Source organism: Crocuta crocuta, unplaced genomic scaffold (genome assembly GCF_008692635.1).
Source record: "Crocuta crocuta isolate KB4526 unplaced genomic scaffold, BGI_CrCroc_1.0 scaffold124, whole genome shotgun sequence".
In the NCBI taxonomy this organism is placed as follows: domain Eukaryota; kingdom Metazoa; phylum Chordata; class Mammalia; order Carnivora; family Hyaenidae; genus Crocuta; species Crocuta crocuta.
In genome coordinates, this window is record NW_027551573.1 from 5,387,673 (window position 1) to 5,403,351 (window position 15,679).

Genomic DNA, 15,679 nt, shown 5'->3' on the forward strand with positions numbered 1-15,679 from the left:
GGGGGGGGGGGGGGGGGGAAGAAAGGAAACTGTAAAACGCTAATAAACATCATGCAGTGTTCAGTCCAAGAACCTCGAATGAAGAATTTACCTTCAAGAGGATGAACCTCTTTATAAAGAAAAGAACCAAGTCCTAAATCCTTCCGATTTCACTCCTCAGCTGGCTGACACTCCTACCTGGGCTGGAGGGCAGAGCGGTTCTATTTTGGCCAAGCCCCAGGGGTGATTCTGATGTACGCTTTGCCAAAAGTCAGAGGCTGCAAATTGGTGATTCTGTGTGTGTGTGTGTGTGTGTGTGTGTGTGTGTGTGTGTGTGTATGTGTGTTTATAGTAGTTGTGGAGCGCCAACTTGCTGTGCCCTAGTCAACTCCCTGTATCTCCATTGTCCTTTTAAAAAAAATAGTGTAATTTTACACTGTATTATGCCTTTTTTCAGTCCAGTGCTACTCATTCAGCGGCTGTTCTCAACTGGAATTTCGCAGGACAAGTCTTTCCTCCCTAAGGCATCCATTGTAGGTAATTTGTTAGTGTGATCTAGAAGGTACTAGGTATTTTTCATCCTTGGGAGGACTGAGAAGAGCAGGCAAATTATTTTCCGTGTTCTGTGGTGAACATGAGGAGCCCTGACTGAGAGGATCTGCCGGGTGCTAGAGAGCCTGGACCGACACAGTGTGCCTTCAGCGTGGTTTCTCCACAGGCCCAAAGGTCAGTTAACACGTTATTTTCTGGTAGTTTGGTGGTTACAGATCGTTTTCTCCCATGCTACTTCATTCCATGTTTCCTTATGGAAAATATACTCCGGTTATTCACCTGTGTTTATTACAGGAAATCTCCTGTAACAGGGAGGAGAGTGTAATGAAATTACACTCCCAAGACCATTACCCTACTTCACCAGTTTCGGCCAGTCTGACTTGACCTGTACCCTCATTCAGACTGTTTTAAAGCTAATCCTAGGCCTGTTTTATTCGTAATACTTTATTCTGAGCACATTTTTCTGAATTTTAAAATCACCAGTGTTCTTTATTAGCATATGCACCTTCTCACCTTCTCAAATCTTAACCATCTTAATAAGAAAGCTCTCTTTTGACTTCTGCCCCCTTACGTTCCTAATCTCTTGGTCTGCTGTTTACTTGAATATTCCTTAAACTGTTAACTGTATAAATGTTATTTGTATATAATGGATATATCGTTATGGGATATATATTACAGTGTACAACTGTATAACGTAATATACATAAGACATACCATACACTAATACATATTGTACATTAGTGTTAATTACATTACATATAATTTATATACAAGACCCAGTATCTTACACATCACAATTTATACAATATGTACATATTTAAAACATGAATAAATTCTTATTCTAAAAAAATTCATTCAGCATATGCCTAGATTTCTTGTCTTCACCACCAGGATAACTACTATTCTCTTTCATTCACTGAACAAACCGGGCTACTGGGTAGCCTTCAGCTCTTGGGAATGCTCTCAATACAAATGTAATATTGTGTATTAAGTGGGGTTTTTTTTTTTGCAAAAAACTGAAATTGTGTATTTTACATGCTGTTTGGAATATTCAGTCAACATTTCATCTTTGATCTTCCCATATTAGTATATATGCATCACATCTCTTTAACTGCTATACAGTATAGTATGTCTGTATCCTAGTTTAATTTCCTACTGATGTATTATTTCCTCCCAACTGTTTAATATAAGCAATGTAATAATATTCAACAGGCTGTACCAATCCACTGAAACCGCCTTGACAGGTATCACTAATGATTCCCAATCACGCTAATTATCTTGTGTGGCATTTCAGAATTCTTTTCTCATGGCTGTGTAAATGTTAGTATAGTACAGGTTGGTTCTAGACTCAAGGTACTTTTTTTTAAAGTTTATTTTTTCGGGGGTGAGAGGGCGAAAGGGAGAGAAGGGGGTAAAGAGAGAGCATGACACCTAAGCAGGCTCCACAACATTAGCATGGAGCCCAATATGGGGCTCAAACTCACATCGTGAGATGGTGACCCGCTGAAGTCAGACGGTTAACCAGCTGACTCAAGGTACTTCTGATCTCAGCTCTTGTCTATTGAATCATAATGACAAATGTGTCTTCAATCAGTAGTCTAATTTTGCTTTTATTTATTGGAGAAACTCGTAATTCTGTGCTAAATTTTTTTTTAACTTTTGCAGGTGGTGGTAGGACTGAAAGACACCGATCTAGGTGCTTAACGTACCTTTTTTTTTTTTTTGCACAAAATGCCATTTTTTTAAAGCTTTACATACAAAAATTCACCCTTCTAAAGTGTATACTTCTGCATGTTTTCACAAACACACACAATCCTGTAACTACAATAAAGACGTTTCTTTGTTCCAAAAACTTCCCACACTGCTAGTTAAGCTCCTCCCACACAAACGATGATGTTCCCTGTACCTATAGTTTTGCCTTTTCCAGAACGTCACAGAAGTGAAACCCTATACTAAGTGGCCTACTGAATCTAGTATTTTTCACTTATGCACCAGTGCATCTGAGGTTCATTTATATTGCTGAGTTTATCAGTACTTTATTCCCCTTTATGGCAAAGTCGTGGCCCGTTATCGGGTGTGCCACAGGCCTGTCTGTCCAGTAGCCAGCTGACGGACACGCGGGTTGTCTCCCACTTTTTGGCAAGTAGGAATAGTCCTAAACTTTCATGTGTGTGTTTCTGTGTGAACCTTAGGTAAAATAAACACCCAGAAGTGAAATTACTGGTTCTGTGGTGAGGCGTTTGCCAAGTACACTGGCTCTGCTATATCCTTTCACACTCCCACCGGCAGTATGGAAGTTTCCATTGTTCCACATCACTGCCAGAATCTGTGACTGTCACTTTTTATATTTTAGCCATTCTAATAGGCATGTAATGGGTGAAACGTGTTCAAATCTTTTGCCCAGTTTTAAATTTGATTAGTTTGTTTTCCTTTTGAATTTTGAGAATCCTTTATGTTTTGTAGATACAGGTAAGAGGTTTGTAAAGTTTTCTCCTGGTTTGTGGCTTTTTTCTGTCTTTCAAAAAGCAGAAATTTTTAATTTTGATGAAATCCAATTTATCAGTCGTTTATGGATTGTGCTTTTGATGCTGTTATCTAAGAAATCGTCGTGTAAACCATGTTCACAAAGATCTTGTTCTCCTATGGTTTCTTCTAGAACTTTCGTAAGTTTTACATTTAGGTCTGTGGTCCATTTTGAGTCATTTTTGGATCTGGCTGCACAGTACGGATGCAGGTTTACTATTATTATTGTGTGTGGTTATCCAGTCATTTAGCACCATCTGCTGAAACGGCTGTCCTTTCTCCACTAAGTTACTTTTGCACCTTGGTGACAATCTGTAGAGCATTTATGTATGGTCTGTTTTTGGGTTTTATTCTCTTCTGTCGCTCTGTATGTCTCTCCTTTTACCAACGCCACGCTGTCTTGGGTAACCACAGCTTTAGAGTAAGTCTTGAAATCAGAGAATGTAAGTCTTCTGAATTTTTCAGAATGGTTTTAATAATTCTAGTTCCTTTGCATTTTCATATATATTTGGGAACCAGTTTGCTAACTTACACAAATAATTCTGGGATGTTGACAGGAATTGGGTTGAATTGATAGATCAAGTCGAAGAAAACAGACGTCTTGAAAATGTCATCCAATTCATGAACATGATATTTCTCCATGTTCTCAGCCTTTCTTTCACCAACGTTCTGTAGTTCTCAGGATATGAGTCTTGTACATCTTTTGTCAAGACTTACCCCAAAGAAGTTTTTAATGTTATGGTGCTTTAGAAAATTTCTACTTCTCACTTGTTGCTAGGATACAGAAGTAAATTAGATTTTTGTATATTAGTCCTAGAGCCTTGCTAATCTTACTGGTTCCACTAACATTTTTTAGATTTTGTGATTTTTCTAAGGAGACCGCTTTATTTCCTTCTTTTCAGTCTACTCCCTTGCATACGGTTATAATGTTGAATAGGAGTGGTGAGCAGGTATCTTTGCCTTGTCCCTGATCTTCATAGTGGACAACTGGGTTGCCTGGGTGGCTCAGTTGTTAATAAGCAACTGACTCTTGGTTTCAGCTCGGGCCATCATCTCATGGTTTGTTGGACTGAGCCCCACATCAGGCTCTGTGCTGACACTGCAGAGCCTGCTTGGGATATTCTTTCTCTCTCTCTCTCTCTCCCTCCCCCTGTCCCTTCCACATTCTCTCTTTCAAAATAAATACACTTAAAAAATTAGTAACTTAGAAGGCATTCAGTCACTATTTTTTTTAAGCATGATGGTAGCTGTAGATTTTGTTAGAATGTATTCCTAGCACAGCGCACTGTGCACAGCGTCCAGTGCTCCTCTTGGACACAGACGCTACCTGTCCCAGAAACATTCAATAATCAGGTCAGAAATCAAAGTTTTCTGAACGAAAATTTAGAATTTGAGAATGGAGTAAAAATCCCCAAACTCCAGATTTACAGCAGAGTGAACTGTAAATAAATAAAGGATTTAGATTTATTTTCATCCCTTTCTTTTCCTATTTCCAGTTTTCATATTCCAGTTCCTTTTCCTATTTCCCCCTCCTTCCAACCCCTGATTTCTGCTCTGCTGGGACTTACTGGTCACTTCTCCCTGGTCGTTCCCATCACTCATGAGAGTACTGAGTGTTTCCCATCAACCCCGGTTCTAGCATCTTAGGCATCTGGGGACTAGTAAAGGCCAGGATTTATGTTAGGCTCACCTTTGAAGGACTGTTGCTGAAGTAGTAGAAAATCTTTTCTCTAGGAGAAAGCATTGTTTCATTTTTATGTGGAGAAATGTAGATGGGATGGTTTTGAGACAGCTGTATCCGGCGAGGGGAGCCTGTCCTTACAAATGGGTAGGGGGAGAGAGGAGGAGCATCCATCTGTTTGGGAGAAAAAAAGTCAGCATTCCTAAGAAAGGTAACGAAACTTCTAAACAGGTATTTTTTGTGAAAATGGTTATTTAAAACAATTTTTAATGTTTACTTTTGAGAGAAACAGCGAGTGAGGGAGGGTTAGAGAGAGGGGGACACAGAATCTGAAGCAGGCTCTAGGCTCTGAGCTGTCAGCACGGAGCCTGATGCAGGGCCTGAACCCATGAACCGTGAGATCATGACCTGAGCCAGAGTCGGACCCTCAACGGTTTGAGCCAGCCAGGCACCCCTGAAAACAGTTATTTTTATTGAAAGAGCAGAGAGGTATAATAAACTAGTAGCTTTATGAATGGTAAACGGTAATGTATTAGCAGCAATAATTAGACCTAAAAAAAACACACAAATAACACATTAAGTGCTGGCTTTGTGCCAGTCACTGTTTTAAGCGTTTTTAATATATTATGGCATTTAATCCTCACAGCAACTCTATAAACTAGGGATTATCCTATTGCCACTTTATATACGAGGAAACAAGAAACAGAGAGAAAGCTTAGTAGTTTGGGGCACCTGCGTGGCTCAGTCGGTCGAGCGTGGGACTACAGCTCAGGATCTATCAGTCCCTGAGTTCGAGCCTCGCATCAGGCTCTGTGGTGATAGCTCAAAGCCTGGAGCCTGCTTCTGAGTCTCCCTTTGTCTCTGCGCCTCCCCCGCTTGCAGTCTGTCTCTCTCTCTGTCTCAAAAATAAACATTAAAAAAACATTTTTTTTTTTAATTTTTATTTATTTCTAGGAGAGAGAGAGACAGCATGAGCAGGGGAGGGTCAGAGAGAGAGGGAGTCACAGACCGAAAGAGGCTCCAGGCTCTGAGCTGGCAGTCAGCACAGAGCCCGATGCGGGGCTCGAACCCACAACCGCGAGATCATGACCTAAGCGAAAGTCGGACGCTTAACCGACTAAGCCACCCAGGCGCCCCTAAAAAAAACATTTTTTAAAGAAAAGAAAGCTAAGTAACTTGGAAGGTCACCGGAGCTAGTAAGTTTTGGACAACATGAATGCATGCAGTTTCTCTCCTGTATTACAGTACTTTGTAGGGAATCCAAATACCATCTTATTCTTGTCTAATGCTTCACAATAAAAGAAATTCTGTCAGTTAGTCATATGATTTCTGTTAGAGATTTACTCAGAATGAGAGATTTACTCATTTTATTTAACAAAAGAATGATTTATACGATCAGTTTACATACAGAGCAGCTCAACCTATGTGATTCCTCCTCCCTCACAAGTGAAAAAAGTTTGAAATAATCCCTTTCACACTTACTACGTTTGCCTGTGAGTACTTCATGGCAAATGTTTTGATTTGTTTTATGTAGATGTTGTTGTAGAACTGAATGAGGTCGCCCCTCTCCTCCTCCTCCATGTCGCTGTTGGCGCCTGTGAGGCGCGTCGGTGTAGGAGGGGCGCTGCTGGGCTGTGGGACCGGCAAGGTGCTGCTTGACCTCATGACGGGACTGGAGTCTCTGCTGGCTGCAGCGGGAAGACACGGGGTAATTAAATAGAGAGACGGCTAAAGCAGCTTGTGTTTAAGACAGTCAGTCAGATAGAGGCGAACAGCTCCCCTCTGCACTTGTTTAAGGGCAGCAAGTGGGCACTCTATTCTTCGTCCCAGGGAAAGAGCACGGGATACCAAGTATTAACTTGACCCACTGCCATGAATGTAGCAAAAGCTTCCTGGGTAGTTTTCGTTAATAAGCGACACCAAATTTTTATGAGCTGTGCCCTGCACTCGGTGATGCAAATCCACAATGAAGGGTGGTATTTCCAGAGCACGGTTCCAGTTAGCATGCCAGACTTTTCTGGAACTCAGGCCAACAAATTCCTGCCCGAAACCTTGTCTCCTGTCCCTGGAGAAAAACGTTACACACAATATGCCTCCAGGCTACAGGATGAAGGACAAACAGCTTTGCCACTAAATCTAGAGCTCTGTTTCTTCCAACAAATGTTTTGCCAATATTTTCAGTTTCTCTAGTTGTAATTTCATTTTGTGAGCCTTAGTCTCTAGGCCTAAAAAGTGAAAAGCTCCTAATTTTGTTTTTTTAAGGGTTCGTAAAGATCTTAAACACTTACTTCTGTCTTTGTTTAGTTCTGTTGGAGAATTCTGATGGCTTCTGCTGTCACTGCTACCAGAATTTCTTCTTTTCCTTTTCCCTTTTATCAAAACACTTCTATACACCTTTAGAGAGACCACAAAAAGGGGACAGATTCATTGAGCATATCCTAGACTATATGACCTTGACCTGGTGTTTAAATCTCACAACTCCATTTGGTAGAGTTGTCCTCCTCAGGGAGGTTAACAAATGCGGTCAAGGTCAAAGATCTATTAAATAACAGATCCAGGACTTATTTTAGGGCCTGTTTAACCTCAAATTCCAAATACAGGCCTATCAAAGTATGATATAAAGAGCAGCACTAGCACCCAAACATAAGTTATTCTAAGTCAAATACAAAGATCCTGCATACCTATCCTTTGAGATAAAACTCAGTTTATGTTTAATACTGTTCATTTAAGTTTTCATTTAGTGCCTTGGTTGAAGGTACAGTACTAGTTTGGGAACCAAACCAGCCTGAAAGGCCACACAGAAACCAAACAGCTTCCTCAACGACGTCTATCTTGTGATTATCTAAATTAAGAAGAAATCAAATATCTCACCTCATCTTTTGAGAAAAGAGGGCTTAAACTAATCAAGATGGGAAGTTGTCCATAATTAAAGAAGAGTAAAGAAAAGACTTTCTTAAAGTAGAATCTTAGTTTTTAATCCCAGAGAAAAGGCCATAGAATCAAATGTGGTTAATTTTTTATACTTATCAAAGACTCGAAGCTCTTTTCACCCTCAGAGAAAATAGAGTTACCTGGCTCCGGGCTTGTGGCTGAGTCCTGTAACAACGCATAATATTCTGGAAGGACCTGTCTTCTTTTGTGACCTGGCAAATAATAAGAGTACCTTGAGAGAGAAATTGACTTCAAGCAAAATATTTTGAAGAGCTCTGTGAATCTGCTCCCCAGTGAAAGTGGTGACAATCATATAAATAAACAACTACTTCAAGTCTCTGGAAATGGTCCTAAGGGCATATAAAACATAAAGAACTACCTATTCAAGAAAACCTATTAAAATTCAATAACAAGACAGGGAGTGAGTGGTATCTGAACAAAGACATGGACTAAAAAAAGTACAGTTAACAAATGAAAAATTCACCAGAGGGACAAAACAGATTTAAACTGGCAAGGAAAAAAAGAATTAACAAACGTGATAGGCTGTGCAATCTGAAGAACAGAGAAAAGGGAAGAAAAAGCAACAGTTTCAGGGAGGCGTGAACATCATTCAACAAACATCGACAGGAGAGAAGCAGAAAAACTGTTAAAAGAAATTAAGGTTCAGTGCTTCCCAAATTTATTTAAAAAACAGTAAGCCATACATCCAGGAAGTTCTAAGAATTCCAAGTGTTAGGATGATTGCAAAGAGATCTGTACCCAGACATATAGTGAGGATGCTGAAGGCCAAAGGAAGGGAGAAAATCTTGAAGGCATTAAGACAAAAAACAACTTCCTGCTTACTAATAAGAAACCCCAAGAAAACAACAGGCAACTTCTCATCAGAAACTACAGAAGCTCAGAGACAGAAGAACAATGTATTCAAAGTGCTTAAAGTAAAAAGCTAAGAATTCAGTGTCCAGCAAAGTTATCTTTCAAAAATGAGTGAGAAATAAATACAATCTCAGATAAAACAAAAAACAGTGTTAGGTCTGCTAACAGACCTATCTTACAAGAAATACCTGAAAGTTCTTTAAACTAAAAGCAGGTGATCCTGTGGGGAGCCTGGGTGCCTCAGTTGGTACAGCACACAGCTCCTGATCTCAAGGTTGTGAGTCTGAGCTCCACATTGGGCGAAAACACAAAAATAAAATCTTAAAAAAAAAAAAGCAAATGACCTCAGTAACTCAAAATACACATAAAAAAACAAAGAGCCCTGGTAAAGATAATTATGTAACTGTGAAGACAGGATAAATAAATGCTTATTCCTCCTTCACTGATTTAAAAAGCCACTGTATAAAACAATACATATATAATGAATTATCGGACCTAAAGCGTACAAAAATGTGAAACATCTGAGGAAACCAGCACAAGAGGAGGAGGAAAGCCATACTGGCCTAAAGAAATGACTCTGGATGACAACTTGAAACCACAGGAACGAATAAAGAGAATCAGAAATGGTAAGATTAAGATAACAAAAGCTATAAATTTACTCCTTTCTTCTCTCAGTTCCTTAAAAGTCGTAAAATTCTAAAATAACAATGTAATTGTTGGATTTATTTATGGATGTAATATGTATCACAGTATACCACAAAAGATTAAAAGGAAACAGCTATATATAACACCTTTATATCTCACTGGAGTTCAGTTACTATAAATCTGAAGATGATTTTGATATAGTTGACGTACATATGCAGGAGTGGGGAAATTGGGGAGATGTTGGTCAGAGAGTACAAGCTTCCAGTAACAAGATGAACGAGTTCTGGAGATCTAAAACGAAGCATGGTGACTATAATTAACAATACTGTATTATATACTTGAAAGTTGGTAACAGCATTGACCTCAAGTGTTCTGACTACGCAGAAAGCTTTGTGAGGTGATGGATGTTAACTAACCTATGGTAACTGAAATATATATACATGGATCAGTTCATTACACTGTACACTCTATGGCGTACACTTATCTCAATAAAACCGGGGGGGAAAGTAGGGAGGGAGGGAAAGAGATGTATATGGTAAGCCCTAAAGGGACCATTAAGAAAATAATTTTTAAAAATGGAAAAAGACACTACTGAAAACAATGCTGTATCACAAAGTATTCATCTAGTGCAAATGAAAATACTAAAGGACTAGAGGACCAAAAAGACAGACACATATAAAAAGTAAAATGATAGTAACACTAAATGTGACTGGATTAAACAACACAACCAAAAAGCAAACACTGTCAGACTGGATTAAAAAAGATATCCAGGGGCACCTGGGTGGCTTAGTTAAGTGTCCAATTTTGGCTTTGGTCATCATCTCATGGTTTGTGAATTTGAGCCCCACATGCTTGGGATTCTCCCTCCCTCCCTCTGCCCATTCCCCAACTGCACTCTCCCTCTCTCTCTCTCAAAATAAATTAACTTTAAAAATTAATAAAATAAAAAATATCCAACTATACTCTATACAAGAAATATACCTTAGGGGCACCTCACTGGCTTGGTTGGTTAAGCGTCCGACTCTTGATTTCAGCTCAGGTCATAATCTCATGGTTTGTGGAATCAAGCCCTGCATCAGGCTCTGTGCTAGCATTGTTTGGCATTCTCTCTCTCCCTCACTCTCTGCTCCTCCCCTGCACACACACACTCTCTGTCTCTCTCTCTCAAAAATAAATTAAAATATACAAATATATTTGAAAGAAGGATGGAAAGAGCTATACTATACAAACAGCAATTTCAAGAAAGTTGGGTGACTGTGCAAATATTACACTACAGACTTTAGAACAAAAAGTAAAAGTTACTAGAGATATAGAGGAACATTTCATAAATGATAAAAGGGTCAATCCAGTAGGAAGCTATAACAATTATAAACAATGCACCTAATGACAGCATCAAAATATATGAAATAAAGACAGAAATAAAGCGAGAAACAGATAATTCAATAGTATCTGGAGGGTTCAATACCCCACTTAAAATAGTGGATAGAACAACTCATAGCAGATCAACAGGGGCAGCCTTTATCTCCCTCTTTATCTCCCTCTCTCTGCCCCGGCCCCCCACTCCTGCTGTTTCTGTCTCCCTCAAAATAAACAAACTTTAAAAAAAAAAGTTGCAGGGGCACCTGGGTGGCTCAGTCAGTTAAGCGTCTGACTTCGGCTCAGGTCACGATCTCACAGTTCGTGGGTTAGAGCCCCGCGTCGGGCTCTGTACTGACAGCTCAGAGCCTGGAGCCTGTTTCAGATTCTGTGTCTCCCTCTCTCTCTGACCCTCCCCTGCTCATGCGGTCTCTCTCTCTCTCAGAAATAAATAAAACATTTAAAAAATATATTAAAAAATAAAAAAATTAAAAAAAGGTTGCGGTGCCTGGTGGCTCAGTCAGTGAGGTGTCCGACTTTGGCTCAGGTCATGATCTCATGGTTTGTGAGTTCGAGCCCTATCTCAGGCTTTGTACTGACAGCATGGAGCCTGGAGCCTGCTTCAGATTCTTATCTCCCTCTCCTTCTCTGCCCCTCCCGCACTCACCCTCTGTCTTTCTCTCTCAAGAGCAAATATTTTTAAAAAATTTAAAAAATGAATAGGACAGAATTCCTAAACAAAATACAAGCAAACTGAATCTATAACTGAACCAACATATAAAAAGAATTATACACCATGACCAAGTGGGATTTACCTCAAATGCAAGGTTGGTAATGTATGAAAATAAATATAATACACATTTAAGTATTAGTAAATATTGAATATCTCCAAATTATATCTATATTTATATCTAATACTGATATCTAAATACCAGCAGAATAAAAAAAAACACATAATCATCTCAATAGATGCAGAAAAAGCATCTGACAATTTCCAACACGCTTCAAAATAAGAACACTAAAAAAAAAATATGTCAGAACTTCCTCAACCTGATAAAGTTTTTTCAGTCATGAACAAAACTACAGTTGCTATCATACTTTAATGGTGAAATCTAGGTGCTTTCCTTCTAAGATGAGAAATAAAAGAAGTTCTGCTCCCAACACTTTGATTCAACACTGTACTGGAGGTTCCAGCCAGAACAATCAGGAAAGAAAAATAAAAGGCATGCAGTATGAACAAGAGTAAAATTCCTTTTATAAGCAGATTACATGACCTTGTACACAGAAAATCCTAAGGAACCTACTAAACTAGAACTCATAAATGAGTTCAGCAAGGTTGCAGGATGCAAAAATCGACGATATTTCTCTGTACCTGCAATGAGCACATCCAACGGAAACAACTGTATTTATCATAGCATCAAAAAGAAGATACAGGAATAAAGTCAAAAAAAGTGTGAAAGTTATACTATGAAAATGGAAAAACACTGTTGAAAGAAAGTAAATATTTTTTTTAAATAAAGGGGGAAATAACCTACATTTATAGATGGATGGTGAAAATTTGTTAAGATGGCGATACTCCCCAAATTGATTTATAGAGTCAACACAATCCTATCAGAATGCTAGCTGACTTCTTTGTGGCAAGAAGTCAGAATTGACAAGCTGATTCTAAAATTCATAAAGAACGCCAAAGGACTTAGACTAGCCAAACTGAATCTGAAAAAGAAGAACTAAGAGGAAGGACTCTCATCTCCTGATTTTAAAACTTAGGTCAAATTAATAGTAATCAAGAGAGAGAAAGATCTACAGTAGATAGTAATTGAGGATAGATATGCAAATCAGTGGAACAGAGTTGAGAGTCCAGAAATAAACCCATGTGTCTGTGGTCAACTGACACTTTTTGACAAGGGTGCTGAGACTATCTGTGGAGAAAGAATGTTCTTCTCTTCAACAGCAGTGCTGGGACAACTGGACAGGCCCGTGCAAAAGAATAAAATTGGGCTCCTACCTCTTACCACATATAAAAATGACTAGAAATGGATCAAAGACCTAAATGTAAGAGATAAAATGATACACCTCTTAGAAGAAAACAGAGATAAATATTCATGACTTTGGATTTGGCAATGTGCTCTTAGGACACAAAAGTATAAGCAATGAAGAAAAACTAGATAAACTAACTTCATCAAAATTAAAAAACTGTTATGCTTCAAATAACACTATCAAATAAGTGAAATGAGAGTGTGAATGAGGGAGAATAAGTGAGAGAAAATATTTGCAGATTTCTGATATGACATTTGCAACCAGAATATATAAAGAACTCCTACAGTCAATCACAAACAAAATGCAAACGATCCAATTCAAAAATGGGCAAAGGATTTAAACTGGTATTTTGCCAAAGAAGATACAAAATGACCAGGAAGTGAATGACTGACTGGGATGGCCGGAATTAAAAACTCAAATAAATAACCAATAAAGCACAATAAAAGACACTCAAGATAATCAGTCATTAGGGAAATGCATATCAAAACCACTATAACGTATTGATCAATACTCACTGGGATGACTATAATAAAAAACAGAAAATAAATTGGTAAGGATGTAGAGAAACTAGAACTCTCCTGCACTGCTGGTAGGAATGTAAAATGGTACAGCTGTTGTGTAAAATATGGCAAGTTTCTCAAAAAAAATTAAATACAGAATTACCGTATGACTCAACAATTCTACTCTTGGGTAGATACACAAAAGAATGAAACCAAAAACTCAAACAGACATCCATACCCTCATGTCCACTGGAGCGACAGCTAAGAAGTAGAAGCTACCCAAGGGGCCATTAATGGATGACTGGATAAACAAAATGTGGTACATCCATATAAAGGAATATTGTGCAGCCTTAAAAAGGGAGAAAGTTACAGCTCATGCGACAACACAGATGAATCTTGAGGACATTATACTAATTGAAAAAAAGCAGTCACAAAAAGACAAATATTGTACAATAGTCAAATTCACAGACAGAAAGTAGAAGGGTGGGTGCCAGCAGCTAAGGGGACAGGGAATAGAGAGAACCTACCTAATAAAAAAGCAGTTTTATTCTGCAGGGGTAGAAATGTTTTGGAACGAGATAAAGGTTGGCTGTACAATACTAGGAAAGTACTAAATGCCACCAAATTGTTCATTTAACAATGGCTAATTTATGTTATGTGAATTTCACCTCAAAAAGGTATTTTGAAAAACAAAGTCTGATAATAAAAAATGCTGACAAAAATGCAGAGAAATCAGGACCTTCACATACTGCTGGTGGAAAACATAAAATGGTGCAGTGACATTGGAAAAATAGTCCGGCAGTTCCTCAAATGGTTAAACAGAGTACCTACCCAGCAATCCACTTTTAGGTATGTACCAAAGAGAAATGAAAACATGTCCATGCAAAAACTTGTACACAAATGTTCACAGCAGCATTGTTCAAACAGCCAAATCGTGAAAATACCCAGGTGGTCATCAGTGGATAAACAAAATATCATATATTCAAACAATGGAATATTAGGTCCTAAAATCTGCTGTAGTGATGGCTGTGCATTTCTGTAATCGTACTAAAAGCCACTGAGCTGGACATTTTAAATGAGTGAATACATGGTAGGTGAATTCTATCCCGTTACAACTATTAAAAGTGTTCTGAGATTAAGGAAGTAGGTTCTTTCTTTTTCCTTTTATATTCCAACTGGTACTCACCTTTGCCATCACATAAATAGCACACATTAACAACTGGTCCAGATGTCTGTCCATCATAAGTTCAGGACACTGAATTATGGAGAATTCAAAACAGGTCCAGATTTTTTTCCTCAGTTCATCTGAGATATCCAGTTTAGCACAAAGATCCCGAAGGCGGACACCTGCCAAGTGGTAAACCTGGTAGATAAACAAAAGCGTTTCAAACTCTGCTTACTTGCTTACACTTCTGTTTCCCAAGCTCACGCCCTGGGAAGGGTACACGACAAATTACCTTTCTAAAGAAAAGCGATAAAGAGCTGGTCTTCCTGGGCCTGATACCGTTGCCAGTCAGGGGTGGGCCTTGTTTCTGCTGGTGTCCCCCTGGGGAGATCTGCTGAATGGCCACCTGACCAGGGACTTGCAAGGTTGTTCCTGTCACCTGCGGAGAGCTCAAGCTTCCAGCCAGGGCCTGAGCGCTAAGGGGCTGGATGGAGCCGGCCACGGCTTGCGCCTGCCCTCCAACATTGACCTGGACTGGGAAGAACGTAATCCCTCCGTTTTCATTCGCAATGCCTACAGTACAGAAAATGATGACGATGAAAGGCTCTCCAAGCACGGGTTCCCACCTTCTCCCCTCCCGACCTCCTTCCCCCCTCCACTCTTGTCTCATAGGGTCATTCCAGCCAAACCTCGGGTGACTTTCCATTTAAGGCCACCGAAAAGAACTCAATATCCCACCCTGCCTTCCTTACCTTGTACAGGAATGGTCACTGTTTGTCCATTGTTGGCTGTGACGGTGGCTGTTGCCATGGTGACCAAAGTCTGCCCAGGAACCGGAGTGACAGAAACAGCCTCCCCAGATACGTTCTGCACAGGGACAGCACTGACTAGGGGCTGTGGGGGAATGCGCCCTGGTGTCCCTCCGTCAGACGGGCTATCGTTGTCAACAAACAGCCGCCTCCTGGTGGAGCTGGCTGTCGGGGAGCTGTATCTGTCATATAGTGTCGCGGGAGACGTCATGCCTGGGGTCAAACAACAGAAAAACCAAAACATTTCCACTCGAGGAAACTGAGATCTGACTTCTGTCCCAGCTGTATGTTCAGAACTAATCAGTGTTTGAAATACTTCATAAAAAACATTACAGGGGCCGTGTCATAGCCATGTTCAACTAATGAGAATTCAACCGAACACTATTAAGAGCAAAATTTAAACACAGGAATTTCTCTGTTTCACAGTGCTCCCTACTTCATTCCAGCTTCTGCTGCATCAAATCAGACTCCATGGCCACAGGGCCTTGTGATTTAGGGGCAGTTTAAAGAATGATTCTATTTCCCTATGATACTTTTGACTATATTCAATTTCTACCTGCCACTCAAGCATGATGTGATCTCACTGTAAAGCCACTACTTGACAGGGGAACATGACAAACTTTATATC

At 39.5% G+C, this 15,679-nt stretch overlaps 1 protein-coding gene across 3 annotated transcripts in view; it reads right to left on the reverse strand.

The window, feature by feature from the left end:
• The window catches only part of RBL2 (RB transcriptional corepressor like 2), a 53,308-nt gene that overhangs the window by 1,501 nt on the left and 36,128 nt on the right, over positions 1-15,679 (reverse strand). Inside the window, exons 15-22 of one of the 3 annotated variants that reach the window (XM_077751359.1) lie at positions 14,995-15,264; positions 14,535-14,815; positions 14,264-14,440; positions 7,807-7,878; positions 7,024-7,129; positions 6,218-6,423; positions 4,745-4,909; positions 4,182-4,194 (exon numbers count right to left, since the gene is read on the reverse strand). In XM_077751359.1, coding sequence (XP_077607485.1) covers positions 4,182-4,194; positions 4,745-4,909; positions 6,218-6,423; positions 7,024-7,129; positions 7,807-7,878; positions 14,264-14,440; positions 14,535-14,815; positions 14,995-15,264 — 1,290 coding nt within the window. Of the gene's footprint in view, positions 1-2,289; positions 3,829-4,181; positions 4,195-4,744; positions 4,910-6,217; positions 6,424-7,023; positions 7,130-7,806; positions 7,879-14,263; positions 14,441-14,534; positions 14,816-14,994; positions 15,265-15,679 lie in introns of those variants that run through there. The other 2 variants (XM_077751358.1, XM_077751357.1) reach the window with 2 other exon arrangements.